The sequence below is a fragment of the Solea solea genome, chromosome 5 (genome assembly GCF_958295425.1).
Source record: "Solea solea chromosome 5, fSolSol10.1, whole genome shotgun sequence".
Classification (NCBI taxonomy): Eukaryota; Metazoa; Chordata; class Actinopteri; order Pleuronectiformes; family Soleidae; genus Solea; species Solea solea.
In genome coordinates, this window is record NC_081138.1 from 499,426 (window position 1) to 515,006 (window position 15,581).

The following is a 15,581-nucleotide window of genomic DNA, read 5'->3' on the forward strand; positions in this document are numbered from 1 at the left end:
CATGCTCGTTTTCAATCGTTTCTGCACGTTTGAAACTCGAATGAAAGGTAAAGAGAAACTTTTCACCTTTACAGGATGAATGTTTAAATGTATGAACACATGAATTCAAAGGAACTAAAACTAAATTCAACAGTAAACACAAAACTATGTGAACTAAACGACTTTTACAAATAATAGTTCAGTATATATAATATATATATATATATATATATATATACTGTATAAATGAATCCAAACCTGTAGAAGGACGCCACAGTAGCTGAGTTGATGTTGTTGTGTCCCTCTGATGTTTTTCCTGCAGATGATTTGACTTGATTCTCACATCAAACCTCTGTGGAGTGAAAGCAGCAGCTGTGTCAACAGTGACGCTCAGCAGGTCACTGTTTTTCCTGCTGGAACAGATGAAGCTCATGCATCCTGTGTTTGTGTCTGATGACCTTTGAACCCAGAGCTCCATCCAAGCACTAAAGAGTCAACTCAAATTCACTCCACGATGTTTGATACAACGTTGTCTCTGAGACGATGAAGATTCACGGTCTGTTCTAAAATAAATCACTGTTGGATTTCTTATTTCCTGCAAACTTTAATGAAATAGTTTTCTTTAGCTTGTATTTAACATGTGATGATAAGAAGAGTCTCTAAGCGAAGAGCGACTCTTTAATGCGACTCTTTAATGAGACTCTTTAATGCGACTCTTTAATGAGACTCTTTAATGCGACTCTTTAATGAGACTCTTTAATGCGACTCTTTAATGAGACTCTTTAATGCGACTCTTTAATGAGACTCTTTAATGAGACTCTTTAATGCGATTCTTTAATGAGACTCTTTAATGAGACTCTTTAATAAGAGTCTTTAATGAGACTCTTTAATGCGACTCTTTAATGCGACTCTTTAATGAGACTCTTTAATGCGACTCTTTAATGAGACTCTTTAATGCGACTCTTTAATGAGACTCTTTAATGCGACTCTTTAATGCGACTCTTTAATGCGACTCTTTAATGAGACTCTTTAATGCGACTCTTTAATGAGACTCTTTAATGAGACTCTTTAATGCGATTCTTTAATGAGACTCTTTAATGAGACTCTTTAATAAGAGTCTTTAATGAGACTCTTTAATGCGACTCTTTAATGCGACTCTTTAATGAGACTCTTTAATAAGAGTCTTTAATGCGACTCTTTAATGAGACTCTTTAATAAGAGTCTTTAATGCGACTCTTTAATGCGACTCTTTAATGAGACTCTTTAATAAGAGTCTTTAATGCGACTCTTTAATGCGACTCTTTAATGCGACTCTTTGATGCGACTCTTTGATGAGACTCTTTAATGAGACTCTTTAATGCGACTCTTTAATGAGACTCTTTAATGCGACTCTTTAATGCGACTCTTTAATGAGACTCTTTGATGAGACTCTTTGATGAGACTCTTTGATGCGACTTTAATGCGACTCTTTAATGCGACTCTTTAATAAGAGTCTTTAATAAGAGTCTTTAATGAGACTGTTTAATGCGACTCTTTGATGCGACTCTTTAATAAGAGTCTTTAATAAGAGTCTTTAATAAGAGTCTTTAATGCGACTCTAAAGCTTCATGTGAGGCAGGTGACGGAGGCTGCTGTTGTCAGCCAAGACAAAAGGAAGCTTCTCTGTTGTTGTTGTTGTTGTTCGCGGTGTTTAAGTGACCACAGCGGTGGAAGGAGGTTCAGAGATGAGTCTTTGTTGAGTGGTGAGTGTGAAAGGACGTCGGCAGAGCGCGACCTTTATTTGTTTCTATTCTCCGGGAACTTTCACGTCCCTCAGAATCATCTCTGTCTCCTGTGTCGAGCCGAGCACTAAACTAATGTGGGGTCACGGGCTTAAGAGGGGAAGGTTGTGTATACTTAACAAGGTGATCATTCCTGGGATTCCTTCATGTGCTTCACTGACTTCAACCAGAGGATAAAGACACACACACAGCTGAGGGACAGAGGGACACTGTGTGTCCTCACATGTGAGACACATTTTTATTCTGTTTCACTGCTGCAACACAAAAACATGTCTCCTTTGACATGTTTTTGTGATGTGGCTTCAGCAGAATTTGAACAGAACAAATAAAATCAGCCTGGGTCTGTGTTTACAGTACCATGCTGCCCCCTAGCTGCTCAAACTGTAACAACACCCAGTTTCTTTGTGTGTTAAAAAGTGACAGAAGGTCACAAGTGGACAGACATGGAAATAAAGACAGTGACGTGATGAGGGTTTGAATGAATGACTGAATTCCAGTGCTCTTTTCTGCACTGATGTGGGTTAATAATGAGGTTGTGGGTCAGTAATGAGGTTGTGGGTCAGTAATGAGGTTGTGGTGTGGCAGAGTGTGGGAGTGACAGCTGGTTTTTATCAGCTGTCAAACCTCTGCAGACTCACAGGAACCTGAATTCTCCCACACGAGCAGCTCATTTCACTGTGAAATACTTTTATTCTTCACTTTCATGATGATATAATTAATGGCTGTAGATTGTAACAGATTATAATAGACCATGACTCATTTGTAAGTCTGCTGTCGTCTGAATGGAGTTCACTCACAGGTTTATTGAGTTTTTGTTTTCAGAAATTCTCGAGACATTAATCAGGTTCAGAAAAGCAAAGCAAACATCACATGAGCGCCTCGGGCCACGAATGTGTGAGCGCAGCAGGATGAACCTGTTCATCATCATCATCATCATCATCATCATCATCTTTGACTTGAGGATGTTGAAAAGTAAATTAGAATAAAAAAACAACATTGACTTTATTTGATTAAGCAATTAAAATGATTTTAATTTACTTAGATAATCAAAAGTGACATAATATCTGAATGTTATATAACGTGATATTTCATACATCAGCTTTAAGGAAATCTGAAAAATAAACAGCACAAACTTATGAAGTGGAATTAGTGAAATATAAAAACACTTTTATTTGTCTATATAGAATTCGAGTAAATTCTTCCACTCGTGCAAATAATCTCATCAGAAATGAGGAGATTAGTTTTTATTTTAATGCTTCACAACAATCTCAAGATCAAAGATAAAGAATGAATGATTTCACAGTAACTTTGTGAATATTTCAGTTTCAGTTGTGAAACTTGTGAAACTCGGTCTGTCGTCACCTTTTTGTCGAGAGCTCATTAAAACACAGGTCCGACTAAATTCCACAGCTGAAGAGAAGCTGAGCTCACGACAGCAGAGATGCTGATCCTCGACTTCACTGTCAACACAACAACAAACAAACGCTCGTTGTTAATCACACACATTTAAAACAAAGTGACCTTTGTTTTAAATGTTTGAGCTAAAGTTCATTTATTCTGATCATGAAACTCACGAGACTGTAATGTAACGTGTTTGTTTCTCACATTCATCCGTCATTTTTACATAAACTAAACAAAAACTGAGACTAAATTGAAATTTCAAAATAAATGTTTAAGGTAAAAGTTCCTTTTATTCTTTCATGTTGACTTTATTCCTCCCTGACGTTGGACTCGAGGCTCAGCTGAGCGACTTTGTTTGACGTCGGGTTATTAATTAACTCGTGAAACCTGTAAAAAAAAGACCTTTCACATTCTTCTGGGAACTTTTCGTTTCATATTGACTGATCTGATCTTCTGTAACATCGTGGCCGTGAACCAACATCAGATCTTTGACAAACTCAAAGTTTCTCAGCAGGAAACTGGAGACGGTGAACTTGACTCTGTCTCTGCTCTGAGACTCTGCAGCTCTGGTTTCTGTGGAGAGGGAGTGACTGGCAGCCATTCATGTGAGGAATGTGATCTGCTGTCTGTCTGTCTGTCTGTCTGTCTGTCTGTCTGTCTGTCTGTCTGTCTGTCGGTCAGCTGCAGGAGTGAGTATCAGCAGAAGCTGCCAACACACTTTATATTTCTTTGAATCAATAACAACTTTCAACATCATGAATAATGTAGAGGTTTAGTAACGAGACGCCTGCTGCAGCTTCTCACACTTGAATAAACTGAGGAGAATTTAAATTGAAAGAATTTAAACTCAAGTTAAAGTATGAATTTCACACAAAATAAATCCGAATAAACCTGATGTATAATCTGTATAATCTGTATAATCTGTGAAGTGAGTGATAAGAAGACTAAACATGTTTATTTACTGACTGACACACGCTGCATTATTCATAGTGATCCTGTCAGCTCCTCATTTAAGCCACGCCTGCTGATAACAAGCGTCACACCTGCCCTGGACTGAGTGAGTGGCCCCGCCCTGTGAGAGAGGCTCAAACCAGTGAAGCAGGTGAAATGTGGCCCAACAGGTCTGATGGGAAACCAGAGAGACAGAGAGACAGTCAGAGAGACAGTCAGAGAGACAGCAGAGAGACAGCAGAGTGGACGCTGAGTGACTGACAAGCCTGTCATTCAGGAGGATTTAAGAGCAGTCAGGCCGGAATCAAGACAATGACAGAATTGTGCTGCTGAGTGTGGAAGTGGATTACACCTGGACCTCTCACGGCCTGTGGTCATCAGCCTCCATCTCCACCTCCAGGCTTGACACAGTGGAATTTCCCTGCTCTCTTCCCAGGCTGAGGCCGGGGACAGATGGTCGCTTTCAGACTTTGAGCAGAACTCAGGAAGGAGAGTGAGAGGAAGGGTGGGAGGAGGGCTGGAGAGCGAGAGGAAGAGAAGTGAGGAGTGGACAGAAGAGGAGACATGCTTCGCTACGGTTCAGGACGACCTGTTTCCACCACCACGACTACGACAGAGGACTCTGCAGACTCTTTGAGTGAAGTAAGTAAGAACTTCTCCTTCTTCTTCTTCTTCTTCCTCCTCCTCCTCCTCCTCCTCCTCCTCCTCCTCCTCCTCCTCCTCCGTTTGTACTCTGTTGCTTTCACTCTCATGTGTTCCTGGACTGCAGTGACAGAATTGCTCTTAAAGCCTGATCTGAAAGTTCATGTTTGTTATGGGATGTGTTTTACTTTAAAGAACATGTAACAGGAGCTGAGTCATGTTTATTTCAGAAGCTCTCTCTCTCTCTCTCTCTCTCTCTCTCTCTCTCTCTCTTTGTACCATTGTTTGATTCAAATGAAGAAACTGGGCGTGATGTGAGCTGTGACTGCAGCTCTTATATCTCTTCTGTAATTCTGTAACTGTGCAGAAAAACAAAGCAGCAACTGTGGAGTCAGAACTTTGTCTGCAGCTCTGACGTCTATAAATAAATGTTTTCACTGACTCTGTGAACTTGTTGTGAAGTTATAAAATCTGCTCTTCAGGTGTTTCTCACTGTGATGAAGCAAAAGCAAATAAGCTTGCATCCCATAATGTGTTGCCTCTGGTTTGTTTGTTGTGCTCAGAGGAGGATCAGACGCCTCAGGCTCACTCTTCACGCAGGAGACAATGGAAACAACACGTCAAAAACAGTAAGTCACTCTGAACCAAGCTGCATCCTGCCTCATGATCACTGTGTACATGATTAATAATAATAATAATAATAATAATAATAATAATAACTTGTTTAACTGATGTTTAAACACACAAACACAAACACACAACTCAACTCTTTATATTTCATATGAGAAGAAAGATGGTGGAACATCTGAGCTTCATGTGTTTTTCGATGGTCTGCAGTTACATAATCATGACTGGAGGGTGTGTGTGTGTGTGTGTGTGTGCGTGCGTGTGTGTGTGTGTGTGTGTGTGTGCATGCGTGTGTGTGTGTGTGTGTGTGTGTGTGTGTGTGGACGCTCAGCTGTTACACATTTACTTCAAAGCTCAGCCGTGAATCTTATTCCACGCAAGAGATAATATTTGAAACACCTGCACCTGGAGCTTCAGAGCATCATGAACTTCAACGCAGCTCACACACACACACAGACAGGCTTTTACTGTGATAAGTGTGTGTTCACTGCTGGCTGTGTGTGTGTGTGTGTGTGTTTGCTGCAGGCTGTGTGTGTTTGCTGTGTTTGCTGTAGGTGTGTTTGTGTTAAAGTCCTGCTCCTCAGCTGATGACACTGTGAGAACTGGATATTTGACTTTGTCTCTGAGGAGGAGCCTGCTCCTTGTAATTATGGCGCTGCCATGTTTTATATGAACCTTGGCCAAAGAGAACGGTGTTGGTCAGACGTTATCACATCTCCACTGATACACTGTTGTTATCGTTATCTGTGACGACTGAAACTGATGAGAGGTCAATGTGTCCAGGAGAGCTCACAAAGTGGAGTGTAACACACTGTGAGGCTGGTGGTGACGTGTACTTCAGTGTGTGTTCAACAGCTCTAACAGCAGCTCTACAAGCAGCTCTAACAGCAGCTCTAACAGCAGCTCTAACAGCTCTAACTACAGCTCTAACAGCAGCTCTAACTACAGCTCTAACAGCAGCTCTAACTACAGCTCTAACTACAGCTCTAACAGCTCTAACTGCAGCTCTAACAGCTCTAACTACAGCTCTAACAGCTCTAACTACAGCTCTAACAGCTCTAACTACAGCTCTAACAGCTCTAACTACAGCTCTAACTACATCACTGCAGACACAGACACAGGTGCCTCGAGTGTTGTGACAATAACAGATTAAATGAGATGTGAAAACACAAGAGAACAAACCCCCAACGAGGCTCACTTTCCTACAGTGTCATTAAACTGAATCCAGATCCAGGTCCGAACCAGCACGCGAGTCATTGTACTGTTTGAGCATCATTTTCCTCTTTTAGACAACACAACACAACATTTCTAGCTCATTCTTTGACTTCAATTTTCAGGAAAGTCACTGGAGTTTGTGTTGAAAACAAAAACAAAAGAGAATGTAAAGTTTATCAAGGAGGAAGGTGATTCCACACACACACACACACACACACACACACACACACACACACACACACACACACACACACACACACAGATAACAGAGATAAAAGCTGCTCTCTGCTCTCTGTGATTATTTGCCATGAAATCAGAAAGGGTGTGTCCTGTGTCCTGTAACCCAAAACATCCCATACACAACCCGACCAGCGACTCTGGCCTAGATGAGGCCTACACACACACACACACACACACACGTGAGGGTCTTTGTTGTGACTTCAAACACAGCGTTCATGTCAGAGTCCTGACTGCAGTCACGTGCAGGAACAGTTGGTCTGAGGCGCACAGGGAAGTGTTGGACAGACACTCACAGGTTATGGGATTATGTTGATGTAATCCAGGTCACTAGGTCGTGTCCTTGAACAGAACAAAGAACCCTGTGTGCTCTTTACATCAAACGTACGTGGCTGCAGTCACATGTCACATGTGTTGTTACGCTGAGCTCTCACTGAGGCGACAGCGATGTCCCTCCTTCATTCATTTGTCAACAGCATGTTCTCTGTAGATGACATGCTGCAGAAATGTGAGACAACACTGGCGTCTTTGTTCTGGTCTCTCCTCATTCTTATCACTGTGAGATGTGGGCACTGACGCCAGGGTTTCTCTGGGTAACATCTCTCAATGTTTCCATGTTTGAACCATCTGTCTGTCTGTCTGTCTGTCTGTCTGTCTGTCTACTAACATACATGTGTTCATACAGACGTACAAAGTGGAAGAAAGTGACTCAATATTCAGTCTGTTATTATTTTCTCTGCAGGCTGAGAGAGAAAGAGAGAAAGATATCAGTGGGTCATGGAAGAAGAAGAATGGGCTGATCCAAAGAGAGAGACCAGCTGGCAGGGAGTCACCACAGCAGGTAGACAGACACATCCACCACATGAGTAATATGCATGACACTGCAGCACACGCGTGTGTCACTGAACACACTGTAACACATGCACACACTGTAACGCATGAACACACTGTAACTCATGAACACGCTGTAACACATGCACACGCTGTAACACATGAACACACTGTAACACATGCACACGCTGTAACACATGAACACACTGTAACGCATGAACACTCTGTAACACATGAACACACTGTAACACATGAACACACTGTAACACATGCACACACTGTAACACATGAACACACTGTAACACATGCACACACTGTAACACATGCACACGCTGTAACGCATGAACACACTGTAACTCATGAACACGCTGTAACACATGCACACGCTGTAACACATGAACACACTGTAACACATGCACACGCTGTAACACATGAACACACTGTAACGCATGAACACTCTGTAACACATGAACACACTGTAACACATGAACACACTGTAACACATGAACACACTGTAACTCATGAACACACTGTAACTCATGAACACGCTGTAACACATGCACACACTGTAACACATGAACACACTGTAACACATGCACACGCTGTAACACATGAACACACTGTAACACATGAACACTCTGTAACACATGAACACACTGTAACACATGCACTCGCTGTAACACATGAACACACTGTAACTCATGAACACACTGTAACACATGAACACACTGTAACACATGAACACACTGTAACACATGAACACACTGTAACACATGAACACACTGTAACTCATGAACACACTGTAACACATGAACACACTGTAACACATGAACACACTGTAACGCATGAACACACTGTAACACATGAACACACTGTAACACATGCACACACTGTAACACATGTAACACATGCACACACTGTAACGCATGAACACACTGTAACACATGAACACACTGTAACACATGAACACACTGTAACACATGAACACACTGTAACACATGAACACACTGTAACGCATGAACACACTGTAACGCATGAACACACTGTAACACATGAACACACTGTAACACATGCACACACTGTAACACATGTAACACATGCACACACTGTAATGCATGAACACACTGTAACACATGAACCCACTGTAACACATGCACACACTGTAACACATGTAACACATGCACACACTGTAACGCATGAACACACTGTAACACATGCACAGACTATATATTTTTAATATACTATTATTATTATTATCATAATATTTTTTGAGTTAATGAAATTGTATCAATAAATAATTAATAAATTATGAAATGAACCTCTGCTCATCTGACATGATCGGTGCCATGACGACAGCTGTCATTTGTTGATGCCTGGCTGTTAAAGGTACAATAGGCAGAAATGTAAGCAGATCGTGGCGTTGCAGAAACTCGACACCTTCGATACACTCTGCACTTCTTTAGCTGTTTGTTACCGACCTTCAGTTTCAGTGCTCAGCAGCAGCAGCAGCAGCAGCAGCAGCAGCAGCAGCAACAGCAGCAGCAGCAGCAGCAGCAGCAGCAGCAGCAGCAGCAGCAGCAGCATCATAGTTCTGCAAACATATGATCGAGTGTGCATATGAGAGCATGTGCACATACATGTGATTCACCTGCATGTCTGTACACACACACACACACACCCACACACACACACACACACACACTGGCAGCCTGGGTCGGCCCTTAGTGGGGGGGGGGGGGGTGGGTGATGGTACAGAAACCTGAGCGGTGTGATGGTGTCTCTCTCAGCAGCACAAAGACACGACCAATGGGCTGTCAGAGTCCTCGTCAGAGCATCATGGGCCCAGAGTGTACGGCGTGGTGCAGAGGACGGGCTCAGGACAGCAGGAGGTGATGGCTCGAGAATGGACCGTTAATCACCTTCAAGATGAGATGAAGTACATCAGAGAGGTGAGTGGACAGCAACACAACAGCAGCCTTCAGCTGTTCTCTGTGCACAGGTGTTTATAACAGAACACTGACGTTCACAGGTGAGGGATTCTTTGGAGAAGGTGAGAGAGAAGATGTACGGGCAGTTTGGAGGGATGCAGCAGTCAGTGCAGATGCTCTCTCAGGACCTCAGGGTAATGAATTATGAAGCGTCACGTGACTTCCCGTAACTCTGTGAAGCTGAGAATCAATCAGACAAAGCAGAGCATGGTTTGTTTCTGCAGACTGCAAACTCACAGAGGAGGAGGAGTCTGGAGTCAGAGGTGAGGATCAGGACGACAGCCATGGAGAGCTTCGATCAGATGAACAGCTCCCTCATATCTGCCAACATCAGCCTGCAGGTAACAAATCAATCAAAGTTTGTCTGTGAGGACTTTCTGTACGACAGCCGCCGTTCGCAGAGAAGACTGGCTTGATAAGTAAAAGAAGTTTCCGTTACAGAAATCCCTCCTGGAAAACTGTCAGAGCAGAGTGGACACGAGAGAGAAGGACAAGAGCTTACGAAGCAACTATGAGAAGACACAAGAAAAGCTCCGAGACAGAGAGAGAGAGCTGGCTGCTGCACAGGCTGAGAACCAGACTCTGAGACTCCAGGTGAGACTGAGTATTCAAGCATCCACACACAGTGTTTTCACTGAGCTACGATGTACGAGATGACAGCAGGTGGATGCTTCTCAGGAACAGAAGCAAAACCTCAGAAATCCACTGTGATATCGGGTTTATGCCTCTGTCACAGAATATATCGAAATTACAAATAAAAATAAAGTCTTACTGAAGATAATGTGTTTAATAACTTTCTCTGAGTGGGTCTAATTTCACAGGATGAAGATATTTATCTTAATTGAGAGTTTGATGATAATCAGCAGAATGCAGCTTTGATTTTGTGCTGTGAATCTGTGCAGGTGGAGTCTTCACACGAGGCCAAGACTCAGGCGCTGCATGATCTCTCAGAAAAGCTCCAGAGGGAGTACACAGAAAAACTCCAGGAGGAACAACGGAAACACAGGGAGGAGATAGAAAGACTGCAGGTTTGCATTCTTTCACTCTCGTCACACGCGGTTCACAGCAGTGAGTAAAAGCTGCAGGTGCCGCGAGAACACGATGAATGGACGTGTAGTTTTTACACATTTGTTTTGGCTCATATGCTACAAAACACATGAGTCTGCAGCCTCGACAACACAGAGAAATACACATTAATGATTAAATCCAGGCTAATATCCTGTTGCTCTGCTCACACAGGCCCAAATCGACGAGTACATCAAACGACTGGAGGAAGCAGAGAAGAGCATCAGGGCTGCAGAGGCCAGGATCACAGAGAGAGACCAGAGGATTGTTGAGCTGGAACGTCTCCTGGACTGCATGGAAAAGGTTTAACGTTGTACATGACACACTTCTGTCTGTTCATGTCACATGTACTCAAACGATGACGACGGCTTAATAAACATCATGATATTAATTCAACATCATCTCTTTAGGAAAAGAGTCAGCTCCACCAGAAGCTGCAGGAATGTGAACAGCGTCTGCGACTGCTGGAGCTGACGGACACGACCGACTCTTCTGCTGTCAGGAGGTACAAACTCACTTCCAGTTTGTTTTGATGTTTCTCATACGAGCCGTTCTTCATCACAGAGTTAAGTCTTTAGATCCAGGTTCACACTGTTCCATGTCAGCCTGTGACTCGTGGCTCGTTCTCCTCCTTTTCCTTCTGATGTCTGTGTGTCGTAATGTGAGAGGCATTTTCTTTGTCTCAGTGAGAACACGTAAGAAGAACCCGCCCTTCACTACACTCTGACTGCTTTGCTGCTTGTGTTCAGGTCCAAAGATCTGCAGGCTGAAGCTCTGGATCTGCGCGAGAGAATCAAACACTTGAACGACATGGTGTTCTGTCAGCAGAGGAAAGTCAAAGGAATGATTGAAGAGGTGAGCAGGGTTCATTGGTCTGCTCTGCTCTGTGTTAATGTGATCATATGTGTTGATGCTGAAACACAACAACCACAGTCAGGGAAGGTTCAACTCAATCAGGAGAAACTAACTGTGTATTTTAGTTATTGTTTATTTATTTATTTATTTATTTATCCTGCATGTTGAGTAATGTAATGTGTACATTTGGAGAATGAATGAATAAGTAGCAGATATTTTGATTGATGAATTTCCGTTTCTCTTTTCCTTGATAATTTAAAGTTATTTCCGGGAATATTTCTAAAATAAAGCTTTATTTTGAAAAAACAATCCTGAAGTGATGACGATGTGATGACGATGATCAGAGAAAGCTCTGTCACTGACTGGTTGTCTTGTTGAACTGGTGAAGGTTGGAACTCTGCGAGCTCAGGTCGCTCAGAAGGACATGTTCATCTCTGAACTCCTGGACAGAATTGCGATCGTGGAGTGTGAGGTAAGAATGAGTCACTGTGAGTCACTGTGAGTCACTGTGTGTGGTGTGGTTATCTGCTGCATGTCTACAAAGCACCGCCTGGGCTCCTCAGCGCTGGATATCTGTGTGGTTTTCTTCATGTCACTGCACCTGTCAAGTCTCTTTGTGTTCACACGTGAAGGGACTGCAGTCCTTTGCATGGCGCTGACCTGACAGTGTTGTTTCCTTCTTTTCCTTTTCCCAGAATAATGAATTAGAAGACAAGCTGAAGTATTTTATGTCCTCACAGAATAGGGCACCAGAGGTTTGGGAAACCAGGGAGATCGGAGTAGGCTGCGATCTGCTCCCCAGGTAAAAAACTGCTGAATAAACGTCTGTAGTAGCATCACATGATGGTAGTTTCTTACTCTGGTGTCTAACTGTGCATCTGCAGACATGAAGTGCAGAGTTATGATGTTGAACCAAGTCATCTTCATCCCATGAATCGCTCACCACTTGTTCAGCCTCCATCCAAGAAACCTTCATCACCTACAGAACCTTTGTCACCCATAACATTTCCATCACCTACAGAACTTCTGTCACCCACCTATCTCCTATCACCCACACAACCTCTGTTAGAACCTCTGTTAGAACCTCTGTCAGAACCTCTGTCAGAACCTCTGTCAGAACCACTGTCAGAACCTCTGTCACCTGTCTATCCTCTATCACCCACAGAACTCCGATCACCCACCTATCCCCTGTACCCCTCACAGCTATTATCACCCACACAACCTCTGTCAGAACCTCTGTCAGAACCTCTGTCTGAACCTCTGTTAGAACCTCTGTCAGAACCTCTGTCAGAACCTCTGTCAGAACCTCTGTCACCTGTCTCTCCTCTATCACCCACCTATCCCTTGTCCCCCTCACAGCTGTTATCACCCTCACAACCCCATGAGCTTCTATCCATCACAGAACTTCCACCCCCCACGCAACCTTCACCTTACCCCACCCGGTATCTTTCATTGCCCAGCCAACCGAGGTCATACAAACCCGGTAAACCCCGACCCAGCAGACTGGAGTCTAGTTTACTGAGGTACACTCCTGTTGAATACAGTCGCCTCCTGCAGTCCAGCCCCCCAGTACAGAGAGACACGTTCACCTACCAAACTGGACCTGAGCCTGGATCTGCGAGCCCGGTCCTGTCCGGCAGAGATGAAGTGGACGCAGAGACAAACACACCTGTGCTGTCACAGGTGGAGGAATCCTCCTCCTCCTCATCATCATCATCCTCGTCCTCTTCTCAAACATGGTCCAGACCTCGAACGTATACACCGTTCATGAAACTCATGGAAATGACAGCAAATATACAAATAGAGGACTAGATACATATCAAAGTAACTTTTCTGCACAACAGCGCCCTCTGCAGTCAGAGGCTGTTAAACCTGTTGAAAACAAACCCATCAATCTCTTGATTAGTGCTTTTTCTCTGTGAACTGTAACAAACACAACTCTGGTTAGTATTCTTAGGATTTTGGAAGTTTTCTTGGTGAATATTAGTTTGATAATTTCTAAGTCTTGTTAAATGATTCATGTTTTATTCTGGAACGTTCTCAGTCAGACTCTTACAATAATCACATGAGAAATGTGTTGATGAAAACAAACACATAAAGTTTCCCCTGATCTGATTCACTTACAATGATTCACCCACAATTATTAACTCCCTGAACTCCACTGAAGCATGCACCTGCTCACCAGAGCGCAGTGGACCAAGCACCAAGTCAAGATTGATAGTGTTTGATAGGGTTTGGTGTGAGTGGGTGTGTGTGTGTGTGCGTGCGTGTGGGTGTGTGTGTGTGGTGTTAAAACTAAACTAGCTGCAGTCACACACATGCTCTGTATTTAAATAGTTTTGATCGTCACTTAAAGGACTTCACAGTTCTACAGTTTTATTAGTCCTGCATTCACACACACACACACACACACGCGCGCGCACACACACACACACACACACACACACACATTCTGCATGCAGTGTTTCATGTGTCACATGATTCCCAAACATCCACATCAGCACGTAAACTAAACACAGGCCTCAACACTCCGGGTGGAAGAAAGTGGACAGACTGGTCTTTAAAGACTAATATGTGCAGAATTAATCCTTCAACAGGAAACTCAACCATCCTCTGTCTCACTTTAAATTAGAGTTCTCATTTTGAAATCATGGGATCTCCAGGTGCTGACACCATGTTTTTCAGATTCATGATGGAACAATCTCAGCTCTTCTCTTTTCCTCTTGAGTCACACACGTGTTGTAATGATGATAAAATGAAGGGTGTAAATAATCTGAAACATGTTGTAGATAATATACTGAAGGATTATGTTCTGTTTACAGTTGGAGATTATTGTGTGCATATCATTTTATATTGGATGTGTACAAATGAAATGAACGTTATTTTTTGCTATTGTCACAGTATGTAAATAATATTTATTAACATGCTTTGTGCCTTTGTCTGATAGTGGTGGTGCTCTCTGTTGGGAACAGGGTGAGATAATAACAGTGTAATCTGTGCTAATGATGGAACTCTTCATTTACTTTAAAGTGAGGTAACTGCCATTCCTGAGCCAATGGCACACGTATTATTACCCAGCTGTTGTCTGTGCTGCCACGACTGTGATACTTCAACGTACTTCATGACTTTGTGCCTTTTACTTAACTTTACATATCAAACTATTGCAAAAGGGCCATGAAATGTTTGGCTAATAAAGATTATACTGTACAATTACCCCCGACTGTATCAATGAAACCAGTGTGAATGTGTGATTGTTAATTATCCTGTGTGGAACATCATACATGTGTATATATTATTCTATTCTATTCTATTCTATTCTATTACAGCTGCTGCTTACAAAAATAATGTTCAAAAGCTTGATAATGAAAGTTTTACTAGATGCAGAAGAAAAAGTGTGCACTAATATTCTCAAAAGCATTTTTTTTTACAGAATTAGAAACAGAATTAAAATGAAAGTGCTTTAATGAGACGAGATGGATGCTGGTGAATTCTGAGCCGAATGTAATGTTAATGTCAATGAAAAGGATGTTCCATGTATTTTTGACAGGATCTGAACTGGTGCACATGACAAACACTACGTGCAGTCTGTTGTGTTTCCTTTTTTCAGCCTAAAGTTTAAAGCGGGGACAGAAAGGACACAGCTGTAACCTCCATGGTTCAGCTGTGGGTCAGTGTGTGCATGTTGTGGGCGATGAGTTGGCACAGAAACATGACAAACATGACAAACATGACAAACACAGAGGAGGAAATGCAGCAGTGGAAAAGTCTGCCTCAGACTGACTGCACTGATTATAGAAAACAAAGACATGTTGTGAATAGATCAGAGTCACAACAGGGTCTCCTTTGAAATGAATATCTGATGCTGGTGACTTCTTTAACCTGCAGAGGGCAGCACATCACCTACACTCAGTCATTTACAGAGTCGAACAGAAAGGCCAGGGGACACTTTGCCAAATATGTTTGCATATTTTTTTCAATGTCTCATTCACACAGGGAGCTTGTTTATTTA

At 42.6% G+C, this 15,581-nt stretch overlaps 1 protein-coding gene across 4 annotated transcripts; it reads left to right on the forward strand.

The window, feature by feature from the left end:
* The first annotated feature begins 4,140 nt into the window (after positions 1-4,140).
* On the forward strand, positions 4,141-14,785 carry myzap (myocardial zonula adherens protein). Of its 4 annotated transcripts, none has more exons than XM_058629512.1 (14): positions 4,141-4,754; positions 5,318-5,383; positions 7,576-7,674; positions 9,455-9,613; positions 9,694-9,786; positions 9,877-9,993; positions 10,082-10,246; positions 10,555-10,680; positions 10,892-11,020; positions 11,128-11,222; positions 11,467-11,572; positions 11,961-12,044; positions 12,268-12,374; positions 12,457-14,785. In XM_058629512.1, the coding sequence occupies exons 1-14, from the start codon at positions 4,677-4,679 to the stop codon at positions 13,382-13,384; spliced, it is 2,352 nt and encodes a 783-aa protein (XP_058485495.1). In that variant the 5' UTR covers positions 4,141-4,676; the 3' UTR covers positions 13,385-14,785. The 4 variants fall into 4 exon arrangements, with proteins under 4 accessions (XP_058485495.1, XP_058485494.1, XP_058485498.1 ...); XM_058629511.1 differs by having other exon boundaries at positions 4,142-4,754; positions 9,452-9,613; XM_058629515.1 differs by having other exon boundaries at positions 4,143-4,754; positions 9,452-9,613; positions 12,313-12,374.
* Positions 14,786-15,581: the final 796 nt, after the last annotated feature.